Genomic DNA, 16,019 nt, shown 5'->3' with positions numbered 1-16,019 from the left:
GTGATTTTATTAAGAAAGATCCCAGGAAATTCATTTCAAACACACAGAAAAATATTTTTTTTTAAAAAAAGGTCAACTTTATAAGGATGCAAGGTGACAAGACATTAAAACAAGAAGTTAATTGAAGATGTTAAGTTTTCATTAACAAAGACCTCAAAAAAAGAAAAGGATTTCCCCGAAATATTCTAGAAGTAGTGAGCTGAACAAGATGATCTTTCAAATGCCCTTCCTGTTTCCTATATGAGATTGGAGGGTCTATGATCTATGGTGGGAACTCACACTTGTCAGCACGGGGCTGATTAAGATGGCAGGGCCCAGCATGAACTGACGGTCTATATCCCACGTTGTCCTATCTTCTCTAAACCTTAAAAAACAGGCATAAAATGTCTACTCAGATTGTTATGACTGTTGCAGAGGATTATTCATATAACATGCCCAGACCTGCTGCTTGGGGAAACAGGCTCTACTCACTCATGGAGGAGAGGGCGGACAACAGTACTGCCCTCAACGTGAGCTTTGTGCATCAGAGTATAGAGGTAAGGCAGCAGGGTGTATCTGGTCTGGAGGACTTTTCTTGAGTACGTCTGAAAGGTTGAATTCCAGGCCACAGGATCTTGTCTCTAAGGGGACAAAGGAGCATATCACACAGATCACCTCTTTTTTACTCTATCCTAATGGTATCAGAAAAGTACCTGAAGGCACATGTCCCATGGTTAGGCTACACACCATTTCTCCTTTCATTTCTAGCCTATCCTTTCCCCCACTCCCACCACCTTAATAAACTAGAGTGTCCTGCTTCTTCCTCTCTATCATGGGCTCCTTAGTCTCCTGCTCAGGTCTAGTCTTGACCCTGCACATGTGTAGAGAGATGGGTCTCTATGAGGTACTAACCTATCTTGGATGGATTTGAGCAAAATACTCACTATTTTTAAAGGGAAAGGAAATTTCTTTTATTTCAGCACCATGGGGCACTATCAACTCTTCCACCAAAAGATGAGGAAAAGTATATTCTTGAAAATCATTGGTAATCATAGTTTTTTTTTATTAACTCTGTGGGTTTTCTTAAGAAATGGAGATTCTGTTGATTTTTATGAGTTTTCTCAACAATAATTATGATACTTTTGAGCATTAAAAAGAAAGTTGTGATTTGAGGACACAAAACACCTGGGGCATAAACTGCTGCCTCACCCTTGTCCCGATGGTGTTGTGGTTCCTGGAAAATGGATAAAATGCCCCCAGTTGCATCCAGCGAAGACACATCTCATATTCAGCATTTCCCAAGAATCCACAGATATTTGCTCCTGTCTGAGAAGATGCAAAATCAGGGCAAGAGGTGAGACTATTGTAGGTGCAGACACACTGAATCTGACTGGGTCATTAGTAATGGCCCCAATATGACTTACATAAGGTATTCCAAAGAGACTGAACTCCATCATGCCTGCAATGAGAAGATATAGCTGTGTTGGACTAAGCAGTCCTTTGGGAGGGTAGGTTTGCCCTGTCTCTTCTGCCCCCCATTTGAAAGCCTTGGGCCAGTCATGATGAACAAATAAAAAGATGGGTATAGATTAAAACACACACCAATAGAGAACTCAGCACCTGTTGATCACACTGTCTATAAGCATGATGATTAGACACAACCCATGCAGATGAGGAGCAAATATCCCCAGGCTCTTCCCCACCAGCAGAAGCCCCTGGGATAAGCCACACACCAATGATAGACTTCCTCAGCTGGTCCCATGCAGCTGTGTTGTCTCCCAGCCAGTGTCCTGCCCAGCTGCCAGAAGAAGGGAACGTGGAGCGGGTAATGACGATCCCTCGCTGATGCGTCACCTCCTGCACAGCTCTGGTTGGAGGGGAACAAAGAAGGGGAAGAAGGTGAATTTGAGGATTGACATCCATGGAACTTCATTAAGGAGCCTAGCTTCAGCCTGGAGCATGAGGCGGCAACGGGGCTCAATTTTAGCCAGAGAACTTCTTCCCTGAAAGCATCTGCTGTTTAATAGCGATGCTAAGAGTCCCAGTGAACTTCAGAACCAGACAATTGGAGATATGGCATCACCTAAAATGTAAATTTCCTTTCTTAAAAGAAAATCTAGCACTGGCCAATGTGGCTCTGTTGGTTGGGCATTATCCATGCACTGTGAGGTTGCCTTTTCAATTCCAGTCCTGATCAGGGCACATGCCTGGGTTTCGGCCTCAATCCCCAGTAGGAGGCATGCAGGAGGCAGTTGATCAATGTTTTGTTCCCTTCCTCTCCCTCTAAAAATCAATTTTAAAAAAAACTTTTAAAAATCTAGTTAACTAGCTGTCCATATGGGAGTAGGGAAAGGGGGTAGGACCGATGTAATTATGGAACAATTACTCTATTCCAGGTATTATATTGGTTACTTTCATGTGTACTGTTGTACTACCTCACAAGAAAGGTTCCTTTTACCATTTTGTACTGTTTGGAAACTGAGGCTCAGAGAAGTTAGATAATTAGTCAAAAGTCACTTAAACAGCAAGAAGACAGATTTGGGATCCAAATAAAAGTATATATGACTATAGCTTTTTTGGTAATATTCACTCTCCCATGCAACTCCTCAAAAAGCAGAATCAATTTTGCACACAGAAGCAAATATATAGAAAAGATGTTTAAGTATTTGTTGATTGAAAGTGGATCTTCGCCTGCAGCCTTAGTCAGAAAATACAAACGTGTGAGAGAAAAAATCAGTGGAACAAAAGAGAAAGTCAATTAACAGATACTGGTATATGAGGCAACACAAATATTTGCTGAATGCAGCACTGCAAATCAATAGACACAGATGAGTGATTCAATAAATGATGTCAGGAAAAGAAGCCAGCTATTGTTGTGGAAACGGACCCATTTAGGTAACTTCCAATATTTCACACCACAGTGGATCCCAAAATGGACGGAGATTGTGTGCGTGTGTGCACATGTCTGAGTGAGAGATAAAAAATGCCTGACATAAGGCAGGGATGTACAGTAAGGATGGATGGATGTGGATGATGCGAACAACTTTGCTATTGACCATTTCAGAACTCTAGAAATTAACCAGACACAGAAAGAAGTGAAAAATCATCTCTCCAGGAGAAGCTACTAAATCTTGGCAAGACAGTGAGTTATATGGGATTTTAACTTGGTCTATTTGTAGCCCAACCCTTCTCTAGCTCAGTGGCACCAAAAGTCAGCAGTCTTGCAGCATAATGAGAGGTCTGACCTTTTTTGAAGCTTTGTTAAAAGCTCCATCCCCACTGCACAATAAAATGTTTATTTCTAACTTCCAGTCCCCTGGGAAATCCCTCTTCCCAGGGTATGGTGGCTATTTGATTAGACTTGGAGCTCAACTCAGCAGAGAGAGAAAACACCCACACACAGGGAATTACTAAAACAGTAACAATTTTCTGGCAACATCACAGGTGCTCAGGCTGTGGTTTCAGTTGGGGCAAACAAAGGCTTGGCTGGTAATTTAAAAGTAAATCCTGGAGAATTAGAAACTGTTTAAAAACAAACAAACAATCAACAACAACAACAAAAGTTCACAGCCAAAAGCTTTTCTGAAAACAAGGTTTATTGAGCCACATGTGAGCCAGAAAAAGGACGAGGTCGTGGGGAATCAGCCTACATCGCCAGCAGCAGGGCTGGATGGAGAAGCCAGCGTGTCCACCACCACCACAGAGAACTTTGTCAAGTTCCTCCATATTCCTGGGGATCGTAAAGACTGCGTAGTACATGCCCAAGAAAGAACCAGGAAAGGAGAAGTTTCCAGTGACTTAACTTCTGGCTGCATTCAAACAGGCAGTGAAAGGTAACGCTGTCTTACAAACTGCCTGAAGTCTGAAGCTGTGCCCACTTATGCCCTTGGCAAAAGGGTGAAAGACACAGAGGCATTTAAGGTGACTAAGATGGCTTTAACGTTTTGCTCAGCTTGACTAAACCTTAGGCCGGCTTCTTCTTGACTCTAGAACCAGACCTTGACCTCCCTTTAGAGCAGTGGTTCTCAACCTTCTGGCCCTTTAAATACAGTTCCTCATGTTGTGACCCAACCATAAAATTATTTTTGTTGCTACTTCATAACTGTAATGTTGCTACTGTTATGAATCGTAATGTAAATATCTGATATGCAGGATGGTCTTAGGCGACCCCTGTGAAAGGGTCATTCGACCGCCAAAGGGGTTGCGACCCACAGGTTGAGAACCACTGCTTTAGAGCATTTAGTTTAGAAAATTTTAACTGTAAGTTCTTTCTGTGACCCTTTGAGATATAAATCTTTTAAAAAGACTCAGACTCTTTCTGGTTTTACAACCCAAATAAGTCTTTCCCAGGGACCTGGGAACTCTCCCTTTGAAATGTAATCAGCAAGGAAGACAGTGCCCTGTCCAGAGTCTCTATAAGGGTGACAAGGAGCATAACTTCAGCAGGGTCTCCTTGCTCCAACTTAAAACCTCCTGTCATGACAGCAGGTTCAATTAACTTTTCCTTCGAGTAAGGCCAATTAGCAAACACAGGAGACCTATGAATGCCTCACTCCAGTTGTCAAGAACTCTAAGACCTTCAATAAAAAAATCTTTTAAAAAGCTCTGGTGGGTGTGGCTTAGTTGGTTAAGCATCTTCCCATGCACTGAAAGATTGCTGGTCAGGACATAATCCCAGTAGGGGGCAGGCAGGAGGCAGCAGATCAATGCTCTGCTCTCACATTGAAGTTTCTCTTTCTCCCTCTCTCTAAAAATTGATAAAAATTCTTTAAGAAAACATACCAGCAAACAAAAATACCTCTCTAACATTTGTTTCAATTAAGTTGAGTTCAAATTGAGTTCTTCTTCTTCTTCTTCTTCTTCTTCTTCTTCTTCTTCTTCTTCTTCTTCTTCTTCTTCTCCTTCTCTCTCTCTCTCTCTCTCTCTCTCTCTCTCTCTCTCTCTCTCTCTCTCTATTGTAATAGCCTTCAATAAAGTTTTCCTGGTCTGTTTAACTGTCCAGTGAAAGTTTTGCTTTGACAAAGGAAACTTTCCTACTGATCATTATCTGATCACTGAATTATACTGAATAATATCCAATGGTATCCAAGGAAGCCAGGCTTAAGAATTGAAAGAGAACTTTTAAAAAAGAGGGTATTAAAGAATTCAGTGGCCACAAACTGCAGGGGAACTGAGAATATACAGAGTTAGACAGAAACACTGTTAAACAAATAAGCAACAAGTGAGGGAAAAAAAAAGAGCAACAAAAAAACAAGGTAGGTTTTATGCCAGAGTTGTTACAGTGCATTATGTAACATTAAGTCATGCAAAACAAAACAAAAGCACATGAAGAGAGAACAGTATGGAGTTTCCTCAAAAAACTAAACATGGAACTCCCATTTGACCCAGTGATCCCACTTCTAGGAATATATCCCAAGAAGCTAGAAACACCAATCAGAAAGGATATATGCACCCCTATGTTCATAGCAGCACAATTCACCATAGCTAACATTTGGAAACAGCCTAAGTGCCCATCAGCAGATGAGTGGATTAAAAAACTGTGGTACATCTACACAATGGAATACTACGCTGTGGCAAAAAGGAAGGAATTCTTGCCATTTGCAACAGCATGGATGAAACTGGAGAGCATTATTCTAAGTGAAATAAGCCAGTCAGAGAAAGATAAATACCACATGATCTCACTCATTTGTGGAATATAGAGAACAACATAGACTGATGAACAGGGACAGATCCAGAGACAGAGAAATAGTAATCAGACTGTCAATCCCCAGAGGGAAAGGAGGGGAGGGTGGGGGTAAGGGGGAGAGATCAACCAAAGGACTTGTATGCATACATATAAGCCAAACCAATGGACATGGACAACAGGGGGATGAGAGCAGGAGTTGGGGGGGAGTTGGGGGTTAATGGGGGGAGAAGGATACATTTGTAATACCTTAACCAATAAATAAATTTAAAAAAACTTAAAAAGCACATGAAAGTATGTCAGATACACAAGAAAAGAAAAAACAACCAACAGAAAATGTTATTGAGGGGCTTGGTAGACAAAGACTATAAGTTGGTTATTACATGTCCAAAGAGCTTAAAGGAAGCATATCTAAATAATTAACAGAAAGTATGACAATGATTTCCTGCTAAATAGAGGATGTCAATAAAGCAACAGAACTTGTTTAAAAAGGAACCAAATAGAAATTTTGGAGTTGAAAAATAAAATAACTAAAATTTACTGAAGAGACTGAGCTCAACATCCAATGTGAGCTAGATGAAAAAAGAATCAGCAAAATTGAAGATAGTGATCCAGTTTGAATATCAAAAAGAAGTAAAAATGAAGAAATGTAAGCAGAATTTTAGAGACCATCAAATGTACCAACATACATATAATTGGACTCTGAGAAAGAGAAAAGAAAGAGAAAGGGGTAGAAAAATATTTTTTTTAAATAATGGCTAGACAAAGAAGGGAAGGAATTAGCTAAAGGAGATATATGCATACCCATGAACACAGACAATAATTTGGTAAAGGCTAAGGAAGAAGTAGGTGGGGGAGGATGGGTGTTGGAAAAGGGAGTGGTAGTGGAAGGGAGGACTCCTGCAATAATGTCAACATGAAATATTTTTGAATAAAAGTAAAACAAATAAAATAAAATTAAAATAATGGTCAGAAATATATACACTGAAAACTATAAAACATTGCTGAAAGAAAATGAAACGAGATCTAAAGAAATGGGAAGACATCCCATGCTGATGGATCAGAAGATGTACTATTATTAAGATGGAAATACTCCCTAAATAGCTCTACAGATTCAGTGCAATCCCAACCAATATCCCTGTTACTGTTTTGCAGAAATTAACAAGCTAATCCTAAAATTCATATTAATTGCAAAGCACCCAGAATAACTAAAAAAACCTTGAAAAAAGAATACAAAAGGCAACATACTGTATGATTCCATTTACATGTATATGAAGTGTCCAGATTCAGCAATCTATGTATATAGGAAGTAGATCTGTGGTTGCTCAGGGTCAGGAGGTAGGGACAATGCTAGAAAATGACTGCTATAGGGTTGGTATATAGTTTCCTTTTAGGATGTTAAAAAATGTTCTAGCCGAAACTGGTTTGGCTCAGTGGATAGAGCGTCGGCCTGCGGACTGAGGGGTCCCAGGTTTGATTCCGGTCAAGGGCATGTACCTGGGTTGCGGGCACATCCCCAGTGGGAGATGTGCAGGAGGCAGCTGATCGATGTTTCTCTCTCATCGATGTTTCTGGCTCTCTATCTCTCTTTCTTCCTCTCTGTAAAGAATCAATAATAAAATATATATATATAAAAAAAAGTTCTAGAATTTGATTGTAGTTATTGCTGTACAATTCTATGAATATACTAAATACAGCCTAACTGCTTACATTATTTTTTAAATTAAGTGTATTTAACATATAAATAACATTGTATAAATTTAAGCTGCACAACATTAATTTGATACATTTATATATTGTAGTAAGATTGCCATTATAGCAATTATCAGCACCTGCTCACTTTATTTCTATTGAATTTATTAGGGTGACCTTGGTTAATAAAATTATATAGGTTTCAGGTATACAATTCTATAATATATCATCTGTATATTGTATTATGTGTTCACTACCCCAAGTCAAGTCCTCTTCTACCGCCATTTATCCCCTCTTTACCTTCTTCTACCTCTCCTCACCCCTCTTTCCCTCTGGTCATCACCACACTGTTATCTGTGTCTATGAGTTTCGTTTTTGTTTTTGCTTAATCTTTTCATAGTTTTCACTCAGCCCCCCCAACCCCAAGCCCCTCTGAGCTGTCAGTCTGTTCTCTATATCTATGAGTCTGTTTCTATTTTGTTTGTTAGTTTATTTTGTTCATTAGATTCCACATAAAAGTGAAATCATATGTGTACCTGCACATTTTAAACAGGTGAATTTAGCAACCTACTTGGTTAATACAACTCAGAAGTGGTGTGGCTGCTTAGGAAACCACTCCTGCTATTTTGACATTCATCCATTTAACATATATATATATATATGTGTATATATGACACATTTATTTATTTATATATGACAAGACAAAAGTAACAGTGTGGAAAATGACCCTTGCTGCCAGTGACTAAGCATACTCACTCGTATGTGGGTCTGGTCTGGGACCACCCGTACAGGCTGTGCACATCGTAGTGCCGCACCCGGGAGCCGTCGGGCAGGATCTGCTCGCTCTCCATGCACAGGGTCTTGCTGCTGAGACCCCTGTCCCTGGACTCCAAATCTAAGAGGAAATGCTGAGTTATATTCTGAACAACTTGATCTGCACATTCACTAGAAATGCCCATCATCTTGGCATGGTTCTATTTCAAACAACACCTTTATCACCAGTAGCAGCTCCAATTTCAAGAATTTCTTTTGTCTAATAAAAACTACAATGTTCTGTGACCTTGTAACTAATGAAGAATAAGGGCAGGGAATGGAGCTGGTAAAGGCATCCTTCTTTATGCTCCAACTCTAACATTTATAGAGTATGATCCATGCCCCTTTATCAGCATCATACACTCTTCTGTCTTATGACTGTATCTTCCACTAGATGGTAATGTTCTCAAGGGAATGAATCTTGTTTCAACCAACTTTATATTAATGTTGCTAAATCATTCTGATTTGTCAATACTTGCCTGATACACAAATATTACATTAAGGGAAGAGGAGAAAATAAGGAAGGAAGTAGAAGGAAGGAAGGAAGGAAGGAAGGAAGGAAGGAAGGAAGGAAGGAAGGAAGGAAGGAAGGAAGGGAGTGGGGAGGGAGGGAGGAAGGAAGGGAGTGGGGAGGGAGGGAGGGAAGGAGGGAGGGAAGGAGGAAGGGAGGGAAAGAGGAAGGGAAGAAGAAAGGGAATTACCAAACAATAGGAAACATAGCAATGATGTAGACATTAAAAAACTTGGATTCCAGATTTCATCCCAAAAATTACTGGTATAGTGCTTATAGGAAGGTGAGTCACTTCCTTCTCATGTTTCTGTAAGTTGAGAGAGTTCAACTCTCTGAGATGCCTTTGATCCCCAGGTCCTGTAGTCTCTATTGCTGTTTGTATCATAGGACAACCTGGGCATGCCCTTCATCAAGTGTCTGTGAACACAGGCAGAGAGAGTGCAGGAACTAGATTTTCATTCTCTAATCAAAAGGGTGTGTGTGTGTGTGTGTGTGTGTGTGTGTGTGTGTGTAGAGGGTTAATTAAAGTTTTAGCAATCAGTTCATAGTTATCAATGTAATCAGCCATTTGTTGCTTGGATTCTTTCATACCACATCAAGTCATTATTTCTATGCTTGATCCATAATTTATTTATTTGTACTTATTCAAGGTTATTCTATTTGGGATTTTATCTCATGTTTAAGAGTGTTTTCTCTCTCCAAAATGAGGCTTCACTTTGACAAGAGGAAAACGTAAGGGGTTTTGAGCAGGACAGTAATTTAAGGAAGCAATCATTTTACATACATGGCATATATGGTGGCTTATTAAGAATTTCATCACGGCAGCCACTGACAGATCCATCCACAAAGTTTGATGGCTCATTCTTATCCTGAAATGAATTAGCAAAACAGATTCCATGATGTCAGAGGGGACAGAGTGGCCTTGGCTCAGGAGAACACTGCCCTCCTAGAGACAAAAGGATCTTATTTAAACTCTCACACAGCTGGTTGCTTCATTGATTCCGTGGGAAAGGAAGCTGGGATGCTGCTATGCCTCCCATCCCTCGAGACACACAAATAGAAGAGCCTTGGACACATGTCCCAGAGACATCTCAGGAAGCCCTGGTCTTATGCCCACCTGACATGCATAACAAATATCTGAACAGGCCTTTGAAGCCATTCCCTCGGAGGACTCTCTACCAGTACTGTGGTGAGCATCTATTTCACCTCAGATTCAGGCTTTCTTGCCCTTAGGTCTGCTGTATCATGGATGGTCTCTCAGGCTCCCTTACTGTTGGCTTCTGGGGAGGTTTGGCCAATGGGAGGCAGTGGCAAGAGATTAGAGGATGGGAGCTAAGAGAAGACAGGATATTTGTGCCTTTTCATCTGGCATCATCTCTAGTGGTGGCATGTCTCCCTATTAGTCTCCAACGTCCTCTACCCAATATGTCCCTGGGCAGACCTACAACTCCCTCTGCTCCTCTTGGTGGTCCCAGCACCTTCATTCTGTACCAGCATCCCTCTCTTTCACTCCTCCAGCCCTCGCTACCTGCTTTGCTAGTTTCTGAATTGCCTCCTCGTGCTTGTACTTCTAGCACTTCCAAAGAAAACACGCTAAGGATGCACTTACGATCCACAGTCCATCGAACTTCAAGCTCTTTGGGCTTGTGTAGAGCTTTTTTATCTCCTCCTTCCACCAAGTAGCTGTGCTGTTACGCAGGAAGTCAGGATAAGCGATGTGGGCTTTGTACAGCTGGAAGAGTAACACAGACTCTCACACTGGGTCTCAGCCTGTTCAGGAAGGGGAGTGTGGGGACTAGGAAGGGGAGGTGAACAGGTGCTTGTGCAAAGTACTGGCCCCCTCCTCCGTGCCCCCCCCCCCCCCCGCACCACCACCACCACTGTGAGACCTAACCCACTTCTGCTGATGCTTCACAGAATTTACTGTGGACACAAAGAGATCAGAGGAGGCTTTAGAGCTGCAGATGCTTTTTCTACATTGGTCAAATGAAGGAGACCAATCATCCAGGGAAAAGTGAGCTACAGAGTGAGCTACAAGCTGATGTGACATCAAATGCCGAGATGAAAGACATTACTCCTTTTAACTGGTTTACATGTGGACAATTCATTGAAACTCAAATACTATGTGGCTGTAAGAAAAGGAGGATCTCTTACCATTTGCAACAGCATGGATGGACCTAGAGATTATTATTTTAAGCAAAATAAGCCAGTCAGAGAAAGACAAGTATCAACTCAAATCTTGTTGCCATAAACCAAACAACTGGGGCCCAAAAAAGGAATTAAAGGAGACAAAAGAAGGAGGATAATACATAAGATCTATTGATTCATTTAAATGTGATGGCTGATTAAGCATCATAGTCCAAAGATTAGTACACATCTTGGGTGTGGGTGACTGGGAGACATAGATTTCAGAGCCATTCTCAAAGGTATTATTTATGGGTGTTAAATTACCAGCTTGCGTACATAAGGGATGGAACGCCAGAATATTTCCAGGCAATAAAAACATAACTCACTGATAGAGGATTAGACCTTTGACCTTGGTCTCATGAATGTTTGTTAAGTAATCAGTATCACACAGATTTCTACTCATTCATAATTTATAAATTACCCAATACATTTTGCTAAGATTTATAAGAGCCTCTTTCAATCAAAACATTGTGATGCTGATTAATTACAGGCATCTCCTCCCAATCCTTACCTCTCCCCAGACAATGTCACTGCTGTTAGGCCATTTGATGAATACATTCTTTTCCTGCCCTGTGGTGAATGGGAGATACTTGGTCTCGTTGCGAGAAATGCCTGGATTCTGAAACAAAAGGGTTTAAAACAGAAAACATGAGAAAAATATTTCCAAGAAAAATGATCTCCAAAATGTTAACAATTCGTGGTACAGAAAGAAATGGTAAACTTCAAAATAGACAAACAAACAAAAATACAACCCAGGTTAATTTGCCTATGTCTATTGGATAGTTGAGAGCAAAAGAATATATTGATGTTTCTCTATAAAATTCCCAAAGGGGAACTAAAAGCATGCTAATGTTTGAAAAAAAATTCCTGGAGAGAAACTAAGTTAACAAAACATTACCCTCGCATAGAGAAAGGTAATTTACAGTATTTCAATAGTGTCACAGCAATATTCCCTAAAAATGTGAAACTTCTTTCTTCTATTCTGTGGCCAGACTGTCCACCTAAGGTGGCCTTCCCATTAACCTCATCCTTTACCTGTCCCAATTACTTTGTATAATAGTATTCTATTTCACAACTGTCATATGAATCATTCCTGCCTAAAATTATATTTTAATGTTTATTAATTGGTTGTATTCCTCCAATCCTATATAATAAAAGCCTGATATGCAAATCAACTGAACAGTGGAACAACCAGTCACTATGATGTGCACTGACCACCAGGGGGCAGAAGCTCAACACAGGAGCTACCTCCAGCCTACAGGCCCCAGGCCAGCCAAGGTGAGTGCCAGGGGAGGGCCACCCCCATCGTCCCACTGGTCACCCCACAGATTGGCCCTGATCACCAGCCAGGCCTATGAATGAATGAATTTCATGCATTGGGCCTCTAGTCCTAACTAATAATAGACAAACATGGTAATTGACCATACCTCCGCTATGCTTCCCATTGGCAAATGAGCAGGATATGGAAATTAACTGCCAACCAAGATGGCGGCCGGCAGCCAAGCAGCTGAAGCAAACAGGAGGTTTGCTTGCTCCAGTGATGGAGGAAGCCAAGGTTCCCTGCCTGCCGTGGCCCAGCTCTGAGCTCTGGAAGCACCTATGTTTCAATTATAGAAGCTAAACAAACCCCAGATACCTGCTTTCAGCTGGCCACGGCCTCAGAGCTGAGAGCGCCAGTGATGGCAACAGAGTTCCAATTATAGAAGCCAAGAAAACTCCAGATACCTCCTTTCAGCCAGCCGCAGCCTCAGAGCTGAGAGCGCCAGTGATGGCAACAGAGTTTCAATTATAGAAGCCAAGAAAACTCTAGATACCTCCTTTCAGCCAGCCGCAGCCTCAGAGCTGGAGCCAGGCCTCAGAGCTAGAGCCGGCTCTCAGCTCCAGTGACAACTATAGAAGGTAAATAAATCCCAGAAAAAAGAAAAAAAGGAGAGGCTTGGAGCTTCAGTCGCCCACCAGCCTGAAAACGGCCCTCAGCCCCTCACCCAGACTGGCCAGGCACCCCAGTGGGGAGTCCCACCCTGAAGGGGGTGTGACCAGCTGCAAACAGCCATCAGCCCGTCATCCAGGCTGGCCAGGCACCCCAGCGGGACCCCCAATCTGATCCGGGACACCCTTCAGGGCAAACCAGCCGGCCCCCACCAGTGCACCAGGCCTCTATCCTATATAGTAACAGGGTAATATGCAAATTGACCCTAACAGCAGAAAGACTGGGAATGACTGGTCACTATGACACACACTGACCACCAGGGGCAGACACTCAATGCAGGAGCTGCCCTCTGGTGGTCAGTGCGCTCTCACAGGGGGGAGCTCTGTTCAGCCACAAGCCAGGCTGACGGCTGCCAGTACAGTGCTGGTGGTGGGAGCCTCTCCCGCCTCCTCAGCAGCGCTAAGGATGTCTGACTGCAGCTTAGGTCTGCTCCCCACTGGCAAGTGGACATCCCCCAAGGGCTGCCGGGCTGTCAGAGGGATGTCTGATTGCCATCTTAGGCCCAATCCCCCAGGGAGCAGGCCTAAGCCAGCAAATGGTCATCCCCCGAGGGGTCCCAGACTGTGAGAGGGCACAGGCCAGGCTGAGGGAACCCCCACTCCCCCCAGTGCACAAATTTTTGTGCACCAGGCCTCTAGTATTATATAATCCCTGTAAGGACATTGTCTTCTTAATGAATTTAGATTGCAAGCACACACACACACACACACACACACACACACACACACCTTTTATAATGGTAATTTTCAAAGACTCAAGGCTTAACAAATACTTGAATGAATGAATGAACTGACAAACAAAAGTCAGCAAAGAATGTTTTAATTTTTGGAAGCTATAAAAGAGGAGCATTTGTAGGTAACTACTTCTGTATTTAATCAAGATATAACTTCCAATGTGAAATAATAAATTGGTCTTCTGGACCTTCACTAGGTTGTTTGTGAATTTAATTAAGAAGAAATAAGTTCCCTGAACCTCACCATTGCTGGCTGATGACAAAACAGGTTTTTGAAAACCCCACAGTAAAGACAAGACTAAAATACAGCTATTCTAAGGCACAGCCTGAAATAGAGAGACTTTTTTTTATTGTTGCTATATTCAGTGTTTTAGCCCACAGTTCTTCTAATTCTGTCAAGAGAATAGTAACAATAAATTATACTCAGTCATTAAAAATAAAGATTGCAAAGCATCATCTTTTAAAAAACCTTTTTATTGTTTTTTCCTCCTTTATTTGCTTTTTCAAACTTAAAAAAGTAATTATAGATCCACAGGAAGTGGCAAAAATGTACAGGGAATTGTCCCATATTCTTCATCTCATTTCCTTCAATGGTGCTATTTTTAAAACATGAACACAAAAAATGAGATTTAATATTTGCAAGTACCTACCAGAACGAGGACAAATCTTGTGCCATTTTTCTTCATTCGCTCCATCAGCAGACTAAGGTTTTGAAAGCTGGTGCTGAGGGTAAAGTCCAGCTTCTGGTCCATGTAATCGATGTCTACATGCTGAACATCCTAGAGGAAAGGCAAGCAAGATGTTGGGGGGTCCTGCAACAATAACCTCAGGGCACACACACTGCTCTGCCAGACTCCAGGTCTGCTGCTTGTAGACCCCAGTCCAGGTCCTTCCAAATTTACCTCATTACTCCACTAGACCCACTTGTCAATTCTGCTGATTAAATTTGCTATCTGATTCTTGCATACAGATCACCTATTCCCATTCCTTCTGCTTCTGCCTCTCCCACACACACACATTGGAATTCTCTCCCCTTCCTTCCCTCAGTTCATGTCTTTTCCACTCTTCAAATTTCAAACATGGTAAGCTTATCAAAAAAAAGTGCTAGTTAAATGTTCAAGGGTAAAAAGCAGACTCCCCTGAGAAACAAGATTGTATACCTGTTTTCTCTTTTTCCCTCCAGTAAACCTGATTAAATTATTCACATTTAAGAACTACATTATTTTATAGCATTCTAAAATGTATATACTATTTCCACCATCTCCAATTGTCTAGATGGTCTTTGAGATGAAAATCTTTCCTTCTCTTTTCTCAATACAATGCCAACCAACCTAGGTTTCTGCACATGAAATGTACCCAATTCAAGATTGTTGAATGATGGCTATGTGGTTAATATTCAGTTGAAACAAGAGATGTTTCTCTTTAGCTTAAAGGTGGTAATCACCTGCATTGTCTTAAGACTCTAGGTCAGTGGTTCTCAACCTGTGGGTCACCACCCTTTGGAAAACACATATATAATTACATATTGTTTTTGCTATTAATCACTATGCTTTAATTATGTTCAATTTGTAACAATGAAAATACATCCTGCATATCAGATATTTACATTATGATTCATAACAGTAGCAAAATTACAGTTATGAAGTAGCAACAAAAATAATTTTATGGTGGGGGGTCACCACAACATGAGGAACTGTATTAAAGGGTCGCGGCATTAGGAAGGTTGAGAACCACTGCTCTAGGTAAAACTTGTTTGAGGGAGCAGCAACTTGTGCATAAGACAAAACTTAGAAAAGAATGAACCAACATATTATTAACATTGGTTGCACTGGCAAGATAAATCTATGGAATTTTTTCATCTTGAATGAATGAATGAACTGACAAACAAAAGTCAGCAAAGAATGTTTTAATTTTTGGAAGCTATAAAAGAGGAGCATTTGTAGGTAACTACTTCTGTATTTAATCAAGATATAACTTCCAATGTGAAATAATAAATTGGTCTTCTGGACCTTCACTAGGTTGTTTGTGAATTTAATTAAGAAGATTATCTTTTCTAATTTATATTTAGCAATATCTAGCATAATAGGATCTGAAAAGAAAAAATAAGTCTGGGTGAATGTTTCAAATTATCTTTGATGAGGACATTGTAATAATTTATTCTTATCTTCTAATCATTAATTGTCCTCCACATCTCAGGAGGTGAGTTAAAAGCAGAGAAAGAAAATATGTGATGAGAATTTGACTATTATAAGAGAGAATGAGCATGCTATGTGTGGAATTCTGTTTGTTGACAGTAATTGACTGCACTTCTAGGGGCTATGTTTCATTGTGGGAAACGCATATATGAGTATTTGTATTTAAGTCAAAGTGAAGCCTTGAATTTATCTCCTTTTTTTCATATTGTCACTTTATATCTACCCTCTCCAAAAAT

General features: G+C 41.0%; 1 protein-coding gene across 1 annotated transcript in view; it reads right to left on the bottom strand.

Annotated features, from left to right (window-relative positions):
- Positions 1-16,019, bottom strand: part of LOC132211347 (probable maltase-glucoamylase 2) — an 85,062-nt gene that overhangs the window by 13,443 nt on the left and 55,600 nt on the right. The window contains exons 32-41 of the mRNA XM_059656066.1: positions 14,239-14,367; positions 11,377-11,484; positions 10,288-10,410; positions 9,463-9,547; positions 8,111-8,249; positions 1,713-1,846; positions 1,404-1,438; positions 1,189-1,305; positions 472-620; positions 280-364 (exon numbers count right to left, since the gene is read on the bottom strand). Of these exons, the coding sequence (XP_059512049.1) occupies positions 280-364; positions 472-620; positions 1,189-1,305; positions 1,404-1,438; positions 1,713-1,846; positions 8,111-8,249; positions 9,463-9,547; positions 10,288-10,410; positions 11,377-11,484; positions 14,239-14,367 (1,104 nt within the window). The remainder of the gene's footprint in view (positions 1-279; positions 365-471; positions 621-1,188; positions 1,306-1,403; positions 1,439-1,712; positions 1,847-8,110; positions 8,250-9,462; positions 9,548-10,287; positions 10,411-11,376; positions 11,485-14,238; positions 14,368-16,019) is intronic.

The sequence above is a fragment of the Myotis daubentonii genome, chromosome 10 (genome assembly GCF_963259705.1).
Source record: "Myotis daubentonii chromosome 10, mMyoDau2.1, whole genome shotgun sequence".
Lineage (NCBI taxonomy): Eukaryota > Metazoa > Chordata > Mammalia > Chiroptera > Vespertilionidae > Myotis > Myotis daubentonii.
The sequence above is the reverse complement of the archived record's forward strand: the minus strand, read 5'-3'. Positions and strand labels throughout refer to the sequence as shown.